Here is a 15684-nt window from a genome sequence, read left to right as displayed (position 1 = left end):
TTTTCGATTCCACTGGTCGCTCCGCACATAAGATTAGTTGCTTATGTGCCGAACGATTGTACCGCACGTAATTGTGTGCATTAGTTAGTAATTTGACCCAGTACCATTTGCGTACGCTAAAGGGGTCATAAACGCTATTTGTACATTCTAACGTGATTTGTGTATTTTTTTTTATTTTAAGGGAGGTTCGCTGGTCACTCAGGAGCTATCCAACAACCAATAGTTACTGGAAAGGGTTAAGTGCTCTTCGGATCACACCCACATGTTCCAGTAAATAGAGGTTCAGGTCGCAGGGGCCCTAGGTCGAGTACGCCAGCGCTAAGACAGTGTGTGGGCGTATTGGTCGGCGTGGGCGAGTGAGTGGAGTACTCGGTAAACTGCCACCGTCGGCCTACCGGACATCTTGGTTTTTGTAAGGTTTAGCTGAAGACCCTGATTTGAAGGTCAGAGGTAGTGAAAGCAACACCTGCAAAAGATGGGGGCCAGTTGTTCAGGTAGGGGGCGATCAACCTTGGTTCGGGTTGATTCAGTAAACCGACCAATCGGTTCGGCAAGGTATGTAATGTGTGAGAAATACGGTCCACACACAGAGGTTTTATGTGATGAATGGGAAAGAATGACTGTACATGACGGGGAGAAGTTCCCAAGAGTGGGCAGTTTTAGCCCAGATGTGTTACAAAATCTAAGGAGAAGGATATGTCTAATTAAATCAGCAAAGAGACGGATCAAACATTATGACTATTTAAAATTGTGGCAACAGGAAAGTGAAATGCAAAGAAATTTAACTTACATATCTGACTCTCATCTTGGGAAGAGAGACATGGCAATGGAGAGGATTATGGTTGCAGAGAGTGGCACAATGGTGTATGATAAAAATGCACTTAGCAACTGTATTATAGATGATAAGAATAATTATAATAAACGTAACAATGATAATTGTAATACTGTTAAATGTACAACTATTAACCCATGCAAGTTGCACCCCATGTTAAGTTTCCCTCAGGATTACCAGCAAGAAAGTGAGCCCAGCACGATGTCGGCACCTTTTCCAGCAGCCATCCTACAAGACATCCAGGTGGACGCGACCAAATCGGTAAAGGTACAGCCTCATCTAGAATACTGTACTCAGTTCTGGAGGCCATATCTTCAAAAGGATATTAATACATTAGAAACTGCACAAAGGAGGGCAACTAAAATGGTGCATGGCCTACATCACAAAACATACCCAGAAAGACTAAGAAATCTCAATATGTATAGTTTGGAGCAGAGAAGGGAAAGGGGGGACATGATAGAAACTTTCAAATATATGAAGGGTTTTAACAAAGTCCAGGAGGGAAACATTCTCCAAATGAAGAGAAGCAATAGGACACGAGGACATGCACTGAGACTGGAGGGGGGGAGGTTCAGGGGAAATTTGCGGAAAAATTAGTTCACAGAAAGGGTAGTGGACAAGTGGAATAGCCTCCTATCAGAGGTGGTAGAGGCTAAGACAGTAGAGCAATTTAAACATGCATGGGATAGACATAAGGATACCCTTACAAAGAAATAAGGATCAAATAAGGTTAGTGATAAAAAGAATATTAAAAAAAAAAAAAAAAAAAGGGGCAGACTAGATGGGCCAAGTGGTTCTTATCTGCCGACAAATTCTATGTTTCTATGTTTCTAAAGGCAGTAATCAAACCCCCTAACGGAGGGTCAGGTGAGGTCGTGTCCACAGGTACGTACGGTGTTATATATCACGCGCAAAACAAATGTACCCCATATTGTAAAATCAACACAAGGTGATGTAATTGAGTTTAGTCCTGTCAGGGTGATCACAGTCCCCAATGGGAAGACTGACGATCAGGGAATCATTCCCGTCAAGGACAGTGCAATGCGCCGTCCCTGGTCCCAGATGGAATTGAGATCAATCATGTCTGAATTCCCTGATCCTAGGGAAGATCTAGATGCATGTCAAAGATTTATTAAAGAACTAGGAAACTCCACAGAACCCACCAACAACGATTGGCGGACAGTGCTGAGGGCATGTTTGCCCTCCAGTGTTGACCCTGCGAAATTTATTGCTGATTGTAAACTAAACACGGAGGTACCTCGTACGGAGGAACACAATCAGGAATGTATTAAGCAGATCAACCGACAGTTAGAAGTATATTTCCCAGCCATTGTCGAGTGGAACGAAATTTTCTCCTTAAGACAAAACGTAGGGGAAAGTACTTCTAATTATTTCCACCGGGCATTGCACGACATGACTAGGTATACAGGTATAGAAAACATTGAAACAAGTGCACCGCACAGAGAAGTAGCAGTATCTGTGCTAATGGATGGTTTAAAGGAAGTGTTGAGAGCAAGAATATAGACCACCAATCCATACTGGATAGATAAGTCAGTAACTGCATTAAGGGACTCCGCTGTTGAGCATGAGCAAAGCATCATCAAGCACAGGGAAACGCAGAGAAGTAAGAAGCCCCAGATCCCTGTGAGTAAGTCAAAGGTGTTAAGGTGTTATAATTGCCAGAAGGAAGGTCATGTTGCACGAGATTGTAGGTCTAAAAACACACACAAGGTACATACACCCCCTAGACAACGACATGACCATAATAGTCAAAGAATCAGGGAAGTGCAGGGAAAGCGGTTGATGGTGATGAGCATCCAAGCGTTTGAGGAGGCATCAAATCAACCAAGACCTCAGGTCACTGACACTTGGAGGAAGCCCAGGGTTTGTTATCTTTGTAAAAGAGAAGGGCATTATGCCAGCAACTGCAACAGCCCACATAAAGTCAGACCCCCAAGACATGAATATGAGCAAAGTTATGACACACCAAATTATAATCAGGGATCATATAGGAAGAATTTTGGGCCACACCAATAACATGCAATCAGGAAAGGTGATCATTAGGACTGATGGTAAGCCTGAGGTTATTGTTAACAAATTGGGAGGTCATTCCTTGAGGACACAGGAATGACCGGGTAAAATTTGTAATGTATCTGTGAAATGTTTTCTTTTTCCCCATCTCTGACGGTCATCGTCAGGACTCAAACATTGCATAGCTACTTGGTCTTTGCAGAAGCCTACCAAACCCCAGCATGACCTACCAGCATCAATTTATCCTGGCCAGATACAAAGGGTGGAGTATGGAGGTGCTGGTGGGAGGGACTGCGCAAGGATACCATTGGACATGTAGATATGACAGCCTGATGATGAACGGCAGATCTGACAATGTTTTAAAATGTTTGAAAAATGTTTTTTCCTGTTGTTGTTTATTGTTGGTTTATGTAATATATATATATATATATATATATATATATGAATTGTTCTATCTCTCTTTTGTTTTTTTTGTCTTCTCTCTTCTCACACATGTTTTCATGTTTTAAAGATGGTATGTCACACATCAGTTAGACAAATGGTGATGCAAGATTTTTGCTCCTTACAGAAAGATCGCTGGTTTGGAAGGAATATTGTATCACCGGAGTGTTCGTTTGGAAGACTGAGAGACAGCACCTTTGAGATGACAGCAGAACAAGAAGAACAACAAGACTAAAGAACTACTTATTGTAACAAGTTTCTCTCCCCCTCAAACTGTTTCCCTGTACCCCCATTACAAATTTCTCCTTTCTCCTCCTGTAAGATGGACTCGCCTCAAGAGACTGTGATCCGTGTTTTCCTGTTGACCATGATGTTGACCAGAGCAGTCTGTTTCAGTGAGAGTACCAGTGAGGATGAGAAAGGATCCAGAAAGGTTCTGATGACTGAGACGGAGGTGTAAATTTCCAATAGCAACACAATCACTGAGCAAAGGCGAGTACCGGAAACAATCTAACAGCCATGTTATTTGTAAACATTGTGAAGGATTGTTAGCTAAAGAGAACTGCATCTGTAGACATTGTAATAACGTAGTTGAGGATGGGTGCATCAAGAAATGCCAATCCAGTTTTAATATCCATATGGATTGGCATCCATTGAGTGACTATCACTCCTTAGTGGGTAAAGTACTAAATCAGACAGACTGTTGGGTATGCTCTCAAGTACCTCAAGGCCATAGCAAATCAGGGCTAGTGCCATTCCATTTAACGGTAGGAGAGGTACTTGAGCTAAGTGGTGGGAGGCCGGTGGATAGGAGGTTTAATATCTCCAGTCCTCCTAGTTTGAAGCTTCACCAATATCATTAGTGTGCTTTAACATTTCCAATCCCCGAAAGCCGGGAAATTGGGAAGTGTCATGGAGTAATCAGACCATGACATTCTCACATAGAGCTGACAGAGTGCCTATAGACACAGAACTTATACGCGACATAGCCGGTAGTGGAAGATATTTCCGATATAGGTATACCCTAGGAAGTAGGTCCATGAGAGTTGGACAGGTATCACCAGGATACTGTGCACATGTCGTACAAACAGATACGTGTACTAAACAGATGGGAGAATTAGGGTTAGGAGATTTCATATGGAAAATGTGTAATATGGTTATGTCCTACTCCGTCCCATATGTTCTCCCCAATGATGCATATTTCATATGCGGGAGGAAGGCGTATAAGTGGCTTGCCCCAAACTCAGAAGGGTTATGTTATATTATAAAAGTACTGCCTGAGGTAATGACTGTACCCCAAACTAAAATGAAAGATATTCACCGTGGTGCCCAAGCTCCTTACACTCACACTCATTACGAGCACATCGTTAAACGGCACCTGATAGAAAGAACAGAGCATCCGGCCTCTGACCTGATCCATGAATCCACCGGGATTCAAGTCCTACTCGCGTTAGATATCACTCGAGTGATGAATTATAGATATATATCTGCGCTTGCAAATTTATTAGATAATATCACTGAAATGTATGATGACACATTCAGGTATACTGGGAGAGAGTTACAAGCCTACAAAACAGAACTGGTTCAGCATAGGATGATTCTCAATTATCTCACGGCTGTGACGGGCGGGTATTGTGTTACCCTAGCGACTCAGTATGGAATAAAGTGTTGTACGTATATCACAAACAGCACTGAGGACCCGGTTGAGGTCATAGATCAAAAGATGGATGACATTTTGCAATTAAAGTGGGAGTTCCGAAGGAAACACAATCTCACCCTCGCCGCTGTGGGTAGCCCAAAGAGACTACAGTCATCATGTACATCGAGACAAGACACCAGACAAGACTTCAATCAACAAATGTTTATTAAACTCACATAGTTTATCACTGCATTTACCATAATTGTTTCTTATCTTCATCTCTACAACCTTCAGGTAATGACACACATAGTCGATAGGGAATATAGGCACAGATATCAGCAATCACATATCCCCCCATTCATGTATCATCAACTAAAATGTGCTCCCCCATTTTGTTACAAACAAAAGCCGAAGAGAGCTTGGTAAAGTATGACAGCCCATCCACAGACCCTTAATACGGGATAAGAAGGAATTCAAATGTATACTTCGCAATACCTCGAAGCTTGATCTAAAACACGTACAGCACGATGATACAAGACCCCTCAAACATGGACGCATACATACATACATACATACTTCTACTATCTCACTAGGTCATACTTTTTTTTTCCCACCTTCCTCTCTCCTCCCTTACCCAACCATAGAAATGTATTCACATATGACATATATTTTTCTCTTTTTGAAATGTTTTAAGAAGTGGCAGTTATTGGTGACTGCCAAAGGGTGGACTGTCAAAGTCAGAAAAATATCACGCTGCACGTTGCCATATATTCCCCTAATGCGCGTGCTCGCTGCAAGTGCACTTTCACTGGCGTGCGTGCACATACTCGCAGATGCGTGGCGATGCTTCTATGAGCGTACGCTCGAGCGCATGGTATGTGCACTTACGGTAGATTTTGTGCGCGTCTAGCAAGCGACTCAATCGCTCGCTATTAAATTCATATAGCAGGTTTTGTTGGTAATGTTCCCTTTAGTGATAACTGTAAGTTTGGTTAATGTAACTTGTTCACGGACATAGGAATCCCTCTTTACGTGGTACAAAGGGTCTGATTAAGGTAGAACAGTTGTGTCTGGTACCTAACCGAAGAGTATTTTAATAGCAATAATCCGGTGTTGGTTAGGTACAGATTAATCACTCCTGCAAATAGTTATGGCCATTAGTAGTTTCTGGACCTTTCATATATTTGCAGTTCATTATCCATGCGGCGGGAATCCGGAGATTCCCACCCACCTGAGCTGATTGTAATAGCCACAGCCCACCTGTTAAAACTAACCTATGACCTTTTGTTATGATGCGAGGAGACATTCCTGTGTCCAATGAACAATGAGATTATAGGCCCCTTTGTAGTACACTGTATGCAGTGTATATAAGGACAAGCCGACCTGGGCCAGCTCTCTATTCTCTCTACTCTTCAACGGTTCTCATCACTGATAATCGGGAGCTGGATATCCAGAAAGGCGCTTGCGATTGTTTCCCCTTGTGCGTAAGTTCTCTGCAACCATATTACCTCATGTTTATTGTAAGCCACTCTCTCTCACTCTCTCTCTCTCTCTCTCTCTCTCTTTTCCCTTAAATGTAATTGTGCCACAATTGTATATTTCTGTCTAGATAACCTGTTAGAATCATATGTTAGTGTGTAGTGTATGACTTGTTAACTGTTACTCTTTTTAACATAACTTAAGACTCTAGTTAGTAAAGGCGTTGGAAACCTTAGCACGGTATTGTGTGTTCATTGTATTGCAAAGGGTAATAAGAGCGTCTCGATCGGTCAAACAGCTTTAGTGTTATTAAGGTTAAGCAGCGTTATATCGCTACAGTGTTTCTGAACAAAGGTTTACAGCATAAGAGTGTCATTACTGTGTGGTACATTCAAGGTTTACTGATTGGTATATTGTGAGCGTCTGTGCCGCTCGTGATCTCCTCGTGGTCTCGAGCGTCCGCTACGCTGGTAGCGTAACATTACGGTGATCAACCGCCCATAGTGTGCCCGATATTAACCGCGTATTCTCACGAGCGTTTGTGTCGCTCGAGCGGCTTGCTCCCGATACAGCGTCCGCTACGCTAAGGGCGTACCCTTTCGGTATCTCATACGCCAATTGCATATTAGTCTCTTACCTATATAGTGAAGGTTATAAGGTAATCAATATCAGCATTATCAGTCCTTAGTGTTCTTATACAACACTGAAAAATGTGGAGCTTTGTGTTCCTCTCTCAGGTAACATACAAGAACAATATCACCTCCGTCATACTTGTGGGTTTTCCAAATCTTCAATACTTTAATATCCCCCTGTTCTTACTTCTGTTCATCATCTACTTTGTGACCATCTCTGGAAACCTCCTAATCATGATTTTATTTCTACTGAGCAAACACCTTCAGACCCCTATGTACTTCTTCATTACACAGCTATCATTGTTTGACATCATGCTGACTACAGATATTCTCCCTAATCTGCTGCACATTGTGCTGTATGACGGCTGCACTATGTCACTTATAGGATGCATCATTCAGTTTAATTTCTTTGCTACATCAGAGTCTTCAGAATGTCTTCTTCTGTCTGTGATGTCCTATGATCGGTATCTGGCCATCTGTCACCCTTTGCACTATAATAATATAATTAATCACAGGTTTTGTGTGAAATCTATGACTATAATTTGGATGACGAGTTTTATAATGATAATAATTGATTTGCAGTCTATGTGCAGTTTGCATTTCTGTGGACCAAATGTTATCGAACATTTCTACTGTGACATTGAACCCATATTGCAGCTTTCCTGCTCTGATACCACCATAATTCATATTGAGACTTTGGTGATGGCTATTTTAGCAATTATGGGACCCTTCATAATCATTGTGATGTCATATGTGTACATTGTGTTTACTGTTCTAAAGATACCATTGTTTACTGGAAGACAGAAAGCCTTCTCCACCTGCAGCTCTCACCTGATTGTGGTTTCTATATTTTATGGAACCCTAATCATTGTTTATGTGTTTCCAACAAAGCACTTCTGGACAATCAGCAAGGTCCTGGCTCTGTTTTACACTGTGATAACTCCTTTACTAAATCCTATAATATATACATTCAGAAACAAAGATTTTAAGAAAGCCTTTGATAAAATAAAACATTTTAATTTCTGCAAGAAATGGTAATAAATATACAAAGTACAAATTAAACAAATGTATTTTACTAGAGATGTGCGGCTGGCACTTTTCGTGTTTTGTGTTTTGGTTTTAGTTCTAATTCCACTTTCGTGTTTTGGTTTTGGATCTGGATGATTTTTGGAAAAAAAAAACATAAAAACAGCTAAAATCAGAGAATTTGGGGGTAATTTTGCTACTGACTTCACGTGTGGCAAGTTCGAAGGGTTGGAGAACCTTGCACAAGACGAAAATCATTCTCCACTGTGCTTGAGTCAGGTGCATTCCCCCTCATTTAACTATATCGTAAGTGGATGTATAGGCTTTAATGGCCTTTTGCTGCTCCACTATCCTCTCGAGCATATAGAGGGTTGAATTCCACCTCGTTACCACCTCTTGCTTCAGTTGATGCAGGGCATGTTCAGGAGTATTTGCTGTCGCTCCAGTCTTCGGCACACGGTGGCAGAATGTTGAAAGTGGCCCGCAATTTTTCAGGCCACCGACAGCATCTCCTGTACGCCCCTGTCATTTTTCAAAAAATTCTACACCACCAAATTATTTGTATGTGCAAAACGTGGGATATGCTGGAATTTGCCCAGATGTAATGTACGCACAATATTGGTGGTGTTGTCCGATATCACAAATCCCCAGGAGAGTCCAATTTGGGTAACCCATTCTGCGATGATGTCCCACAGTTTCCGTAAGATGTTGTAGGCTGTGTTCCTCTTACGGAAAGCGGTGATACATAGCGTAGCCTGCCTAGGAACGAGTTGGCATTTGCAAGATGCTGATACTGTTGCCGCTGCTGTTGTTGCTGCGGGAGGCCATACATGTACACAGTGAGCTGTCACAGTCACATAGTCTTTAGTGTGCCTTGTTCCACTTGTCCACATGTCCATGGTTAAGTCTACAGTGAATACAACCACATTTTGTAGGACACCTGTGACTCTTTTTCTAACGTCTTTGTACATTCTCGGTATCGCCTGCCTAGAGAAGTGGAACCTATATGGGATTTGATACTGAGAACACACTATCTCCATCAACTCTCTAAGTCCCACTGAACTATTGGAGGATACCGGATGCACGTCTAACAACAACATAAGTGTCAAGGCCTCAGTTATCCGCTTTGCAAGAGGATGACTGCTGTCATATTTCATCTTCCTCACAAAGGACTGTTGGACAGTCAATTGCTTACTGGAAGTAGCACAAGTGGTCTTCTGACTTCCCATATAGGATGACGATTGACTCCCAGCAGCAACAACAGCAGCGGCAGCAACAGCAGGCGTACCACTCAAGGATCCTCTGGAGGAATCCCGGTTAGGAGAGGACTTCTCAGTCTTGACAGTGACATGGCCTGCAGAACTTCTGACGTTCCTGACTGAGGAGGAAGTTGACGTTGAGGGAGTTGGTGGTGTGGCTTGCAGGAGCTTGGGTTCAAGAGGAAGAAAGGATTTAGGTTTCAGTGGAATGCTTACGCTCTTACCCAAAGTTTCCCAACTTGACACTGACTTCTGATTAATGCGCATCAGGTGATGTACAAGCGATGATGTTCCTAGGTGGTTAACATCCTTACCCATACTTAGTACAGATGGACAGAGGTAACAGATGGCTTGACACCTGTTGTCCTGATGTGTGGAGAAATAATTCGACACTGAAGAGGTGGCTTTTTTGGTAGTTTGCCCAGGCATCACAATTGTCTTCTTCATCCCATGGACAACATGTGTCTCCCCTGGTGCCTGACTTAAACAAACCACATCACCATCAGAATCCTCATCGTCAACTTCCTCCTCAGCGCCAACAACACCCATATCTTCATCCTGGTGTACTTCAATAGTGACATCTTCAATTTGAATATCAGGAACTGGACTGTGGGTGCTTATTTCAGCAATTGCAGGGGGCGCACAAATGGTGGAAGGAGCCACCTCTTCCCTTCCAGTGTTGGGAAGGTCAGGCATTGCAACCGCCGACACACTTGGACTCTCCTTGGGGATTTGTGATACCATCTCAGAATGCATAGTTCTTTTCTATGCTCTTTCCAGCTTAACTCTTCTCATTTTTCTAGCAGGAGGATGAGGGCTTCCATCGTCATGTGAAGCTGAACCACTAGTCATGAACATAGGCCAGTGCTTTAGCCGTTCCTTGCCACTCTGTGTCGTAAATGGCATATTATCAAGTTAACGTTTCTCCTCAGACCATTTTTTGGGGGGGCTTTTTACTGAACTTTGGCTTTTTGGATTTTACATGCCCTGTACAATCACAATGAGCAACAGCCTTAGCAGACGATGTTGATGGCATTTCATCATCTATGTCATGGCTAGTGGCAGCAGCTTCAGCACTAGTAGGAAGTGGTTCTTGATCTTTCCCTATTTTATCCTCCAAATTTTTGTTATACATTATTTTTCTGGTGTTATATAACACAATATGCGACACAGGAATGACTGATGGCTGATGCACAGGACACTACCACTGGTCTGATGCAGGACAACACAGCAACACTGTGAGGGACTTGTTGTTGTTGTTGTTGTTGTTGTTATTATTATTATTATTATTATTACACTGTAGCAGTGGACATATAGCAGCAGTGTATACCACTGTGACTGCCTGGTCACTGGAATTACTGATGGCCAGGATACTACCACTGGTCTGATGCAGCACAACACAACAACACTGTAAGGGACTTGTGTTTGTTATTATTATTATTATTATTATTATTATTATTATTATACTGTAGCAGTGGACATATAGCAGCAATGTATATCACTGTGACTGCCTGGTCACTGGAATGACTTATGGCCAGGACACTACCACTGGTCTGATGTAGGACAACACAGCACCACTGAAAGGGACTTATACAGCTACACTGGATATATGGCAGCAGAGTGCACCACCACTGTGACTGGTCACTGGACTGATTCTGCACTAGACACTTCCCCTGGTCTGATGTAAGACAACACAGCAAAAATGCAAGGGACTTATACAGTAGTCAGCACAACTGGGGACATATAGCAGCAGAGGACACCAACACTGTGACTGGCTGGACTGATGCAGCACAATACACTGACTACACTGGACTAGACTGAGCAGCACAACACAGCACTGGACTTGCCACCCCACTTTCCTGCCCCCACACAGTCACTGAGGATGCAGAAACATCCACTCACCAAACTCTTTGAGACTGGAGTGAAAATGGCCGTGACGCGCGGCTCCTTATATGGAATTCAAATTCTGTGAGAATCCGACAGCGGGATGATGACATTTTGCCTCATTCGGGTTTCCAAATCAGGCGGGAAAACTCGAGCCGGGCTTGGAACCGGGTTCAGCGCGTGAAGTTCAGTACGGTTTGGTTCTCTGAGACCCGAACCCGCTCATCTCTAATCTTTACATATTTGTAATGGCCAGCAATCTGGTGAATGGGGGGACAAATGGGATGGTTCTTAGTCACCACACTGGAATCTGCCATATACTATGAAGGACATTATTTGGAGGAGCTAACTTAGACAAAGTGCATGAGGCCCGCCCGTGAGTACGGTCAGTGTCCCCCCGCACTGACAGGGAGGACATACCAACTGACAGCAGACGTTACTTAAAGGAGATGTGGAGAGCATACACTTGGAACATTAACTGCCGGGACTGCGAAGGACAGGCTTTACCATGAGTTGAATCGAGTGTTTTACAGGAAGTACCCTTACCTATCTTGCACTGCTCTCCCCTGTCCACGTTTAATGGAGACTTACGTCCACTAGCTATGATTCCTTTACCACCATTCCTGCAAAAAAGGAGAATGACTGTGTGACCCACCTGTTGCTGTGTCCATCCGACCATCAGTGGAGCCTCCGGAGCTTCTTCCAAAATCCTGAGGAAGACTCAGTGATGTCAGGAGGGTGGTTCCAGTGTAACTGACAATGTGGCAGCCTTTGGAGGAAGCGGGTGTAGCTTTGCCTCCCTTCCTGCAATGAATCCTGCTTGAGCCAGCTGTTCATGCCTGCAGCTCAAAGAGAGAGGTCTGCAAACTGTGAGTCTTCCTCTTCCCCACCTGCCATAGTGAGTTCCTATTTTACCAACAGGAAACACCTGCACTCAAGTGCAGGGAGGCCTGCTAATTAAATCCTATAGTTCACAGAATTGCTACACAGTAAATACAGTACTCTTCTTATGGGATGGTATCAGGATCCCCGCACTTGGTATGCCAGCATTAGAAATACCGACAACAGCATCCCAACGCTCAGGATCCTGACACCAAGGTGGAAAGTAGACTAGCTCTGATCCCCAACCCCCAAACCATAACTATCCTTACCTGTAGTCTGACCCAAATACCCCCCACAGCCTGACCTTAACCCTCCCCAGAGGTGCCAATCCCTAACCACCCCTCCTCGTAGCCTAAACCTAACCCTCTTCACTCAGCCTGACCCTCCCCACAGCCTAACCCTAACCATTCCCCCTGCAGACTAACCTTAATCTTCCTCCCACATCCAAAACCTAACCCCTCTCCTCCATGGCTTACCAGTGCAGAGTGGCGGCAGACTTTGACCGGGATTCCAGTATTTGGGATCCTAGTGCCAGCATTTCAAGCCATGTCAGGATTCCGGCATTGGGATTCTGACTGCCGGGATACTGAAAGCCTGGATCCTGACTGGATCCCCTTCTTATGCATCATTTTTTATAGACTGAGGATGCAAGAGTTATCAAACTACTATGACCAGTACAGATTTGATCTGAAGCAAATTGAATAGTATCCCCATTTTAAGGGAATATGCCTACTCCAAAGGTTCATAATAAGGAGTCTGCAAATCTTTTTCAGTTAGGATCACTTGATTAAGTGCCAGTTTATTTACCCCTTGAATCGCATGCACTGTTCCCAATTGAGACTATTCCCCAAATCCAACCTATAGCCAACACATACATTTACCCATTTATTTAAAAAACCAAAGTGATGTGGAAAAATAACCGGACTAGATCTCTTCGGTACTTTGCCCCCGGTTGAACAACTAGTACACGAGGACCGGTCCTAAAAGTCTCAGTGGTACAGTTACTGCTACTTATTTTTTTTCTCTTGTAAATGTATATTCTGTAATAAATTTGAGTACTTTCATTTTATGTTGCATCTAATATAGTTTAAGGAAATGTGCTGATTAGTGAGCCATTCTACAGCAATTCTTACACGTATCTCAACTGCATTTGTAGACAATTATTTAACCTACATTTAATGTGATTTTCTTGAGTTTAAATTGTGAAATGTGATACTTGTTTCATTGCAGGTTTTGTATGTATTATTAACTTGAAAATTCTGATTATTAACTTAACTCAAAATGAAACTGTTATTTTCAATCAAACTGAGTCCCAAGTAATGACTGAGTAGGGAAAAATATATGTTATGGTAAGAACTTACCGTTGATAACGGTATTTCTCTTATGTCCACAGGTTTCCACAGGATAACATTGGGATATGCTTGAGTGTCAGCGGATTGGCACCAAATCAATCACAAGCTTTGTGGCCTCCCAGGATGCACTGGGCTCATCCATATAATCCCGCCCACCGACACAGTCAAATTAGTTGTTTCCAAAGCAAGTAGGCAGGAGCATTATGTTGAACCCTATTCAGGCGAGAAGAACACACATGCACACCCTTCCATGCAAGAGGGAAGAGGTTAGTGAGTATAAAGATTCTCAAATCAGGGGCGTCAGGGTGGGATCCTGGTGGAAACCTGTGGACATAGGAGAAATATCATTATCAACGGTAAGTTCTTACCATAACGTATATTTCTCCAGCTGAGTCCACAGGTTATCCGCAGGATAACATTGGGATTTCCCAAAGCAAACTTTTATTGGTGGGGACACTCCTGATTGGACAGGAGAAACTTTCATCCGAATTCAGCGTCATGAGAGGCAAAGGTATCCAAGGCATAATGTCTAATGATTGTGTTAATGGAAGACCATGTGGCTGCCTTACATATCTGTTCTGCTGAAGCACCATGTTGTGCTGCCAATGAAGGACCTACCTTACGTGTAGAGTGAGCAGAGACATTAGCCAGAACAGGGAGATCAGCTCGAGAGTATGCTTCTGAAATCATCATTCAAAGCCATTTTGCTAGCATCTGTTTAGTAGCAGGCCATCCACACTTATGAAATCTGTAGAGAATGAAGAGAGAATCTGTCTTTCTGATGGCACTGGTACAATCTACGTAGATTCTTAATGCACGGACTACGTCCAGTGACGCTTCTCCCGCAGACAGTCCCGCTACCTGAAAAGCCGGGACCACAATTTCTTCATTAAGGTAAAACTTAGAGACCACCTTTGGAAAATAACCAGACCTAGTTCTGAGAACTGCTTTATCTCGATAGAAAATCAGAAAAGGAGACTTACACGACAGCGCTCCTAAATCTGACACTCGTCTAGCTGATGTCATAGTCAGAAGAAAGAGTACTTTAGCTGTCAACCATTTAAGATCCACTTTCTTAAGTGGTTAAAACGGAGCCCCCTGAAGGGCTTTGAGAACCAGACTAAAATCCCAAGGTACTGCAGGAGGAACAAAAAATGGTTGAATGCGCCGCATTCCCTGGAAAAAAAAGTATGCACAACCTGTAAAGTAGCAATTTTCTTTTGAAACCATACAGTTAATGCTGAAACTTGAACTCTCAAGGAAGCCACCTTCAAACCCTTATCCATTCCTGCCTGAAGGAAATATAAGATTCTGGATACTCTGAAAGATTTTGGATCCATGTTTCTTTCACTGCACCAATGAGCAGGAAGGTTTCCTTGCTCTAAGCATTGTTTGAATTACCTGTTGAGAAAACCCTCTTGATCTTAGGATAGAGGTTTCAACAGCCATGCCATCAAAGACATCCGATCCAGATGCATGTGACAACAAGGACTCTGCATTAGTAGATCTGGAAATTGAGGGAGCAGAATTGGTGCATCCAACAACATCCTCTGCAGATCTATATACTAATGCCTAGGCCAAGACAGAGCTATCAGAATCACGGCACCCTTTGCTTGCTTTATTTTCTTCGCCACACTGGGTAGCAGGGAGATTGAAGGAAACATATATGCCAGATGAAATTCCCATTTCACTGACAGTGCGTCCACAAGGATCGCTCTGGGGTCTTTTGTTCTTAAACCGTATACCGGACCTTTGTGGTTCAGACGGGATGCCATGAGATCTATCTCTGGCAATCCCCACTTGTCTACCAGAGTCGGAAAGACCTCTGGGTGTAGAGCCCATTCGATTCCCGAATCGTGTGCCAACTGAGAAAGTCCGCCTCTCAGTTTAGGACTCCTGGAACGAACACTGCGGACAATGCTGGAAGATGGAGTTCTGCCCACTTTAGTATGTGACTTACCTCCTCCATTGCTCTTTGGCTGCGACTTCCTGCCTGATGGTTGAGGTACGCTACTGCCATTGCATTGTCCGAGCGGATCTGGACTGGTTTTCCTTACAGAATGTCCTTTGCCTGAATCAGTGCCATGTATATGGCTCGTAGTTCCAACAAATTTATTGGCAGGCAACTTTCCTCTTTGGTCCACTGTTCTTGGAACCATAATTTTCCGGACACTGCTCCCTAGCCCTGAAGACTGGCATCCGTTGTCAGGATCTCCCAATATGATAT

General features: G+C 43.3%; 1 protein-coding gene across 1 annotated transcript; it reads left to right on the top strand.

Moving 5' to 3' along the window:
* Positions 1–7132: 7132 nt before the first annotated feature.
* LOC134934025 (olfactory receptor 11A1-like) lies at positions 7133–15033 on the top strand. Its single transcript, XM_063929545.1, has 2 exons — positions 7133–8088; positions 14886–15033. The coding sequence occupies exons 1-2, from the start codon at positions 7133–7135 to the stop codon at positions 15031–15033; spliced, it is 1104 nt and encodes a 367-aa protein (XP_063785615.1).
* Positions 15034–15684: the final 651 nt, after the last annotated feature.

The sequence above is a fragment of the Pseudophryne corroboree genome, chromosome 6 (assembly GCF_028390025.1).
Source record: "Pseudophryne corroboree isolate aPseCor3 chromosome 6, aPseCor3.hap2, whole genome shotgun sequence".
Lineage (NCBI taxonomy): Eukaryota > Metazoa > Chordata > Amphibia > Anura > Myobatrachidae > Pseudophryne > Pseudophryne corroboree.
This window is presented reverse-complemented; position numbering and strand designations above follow the sequence as displayed.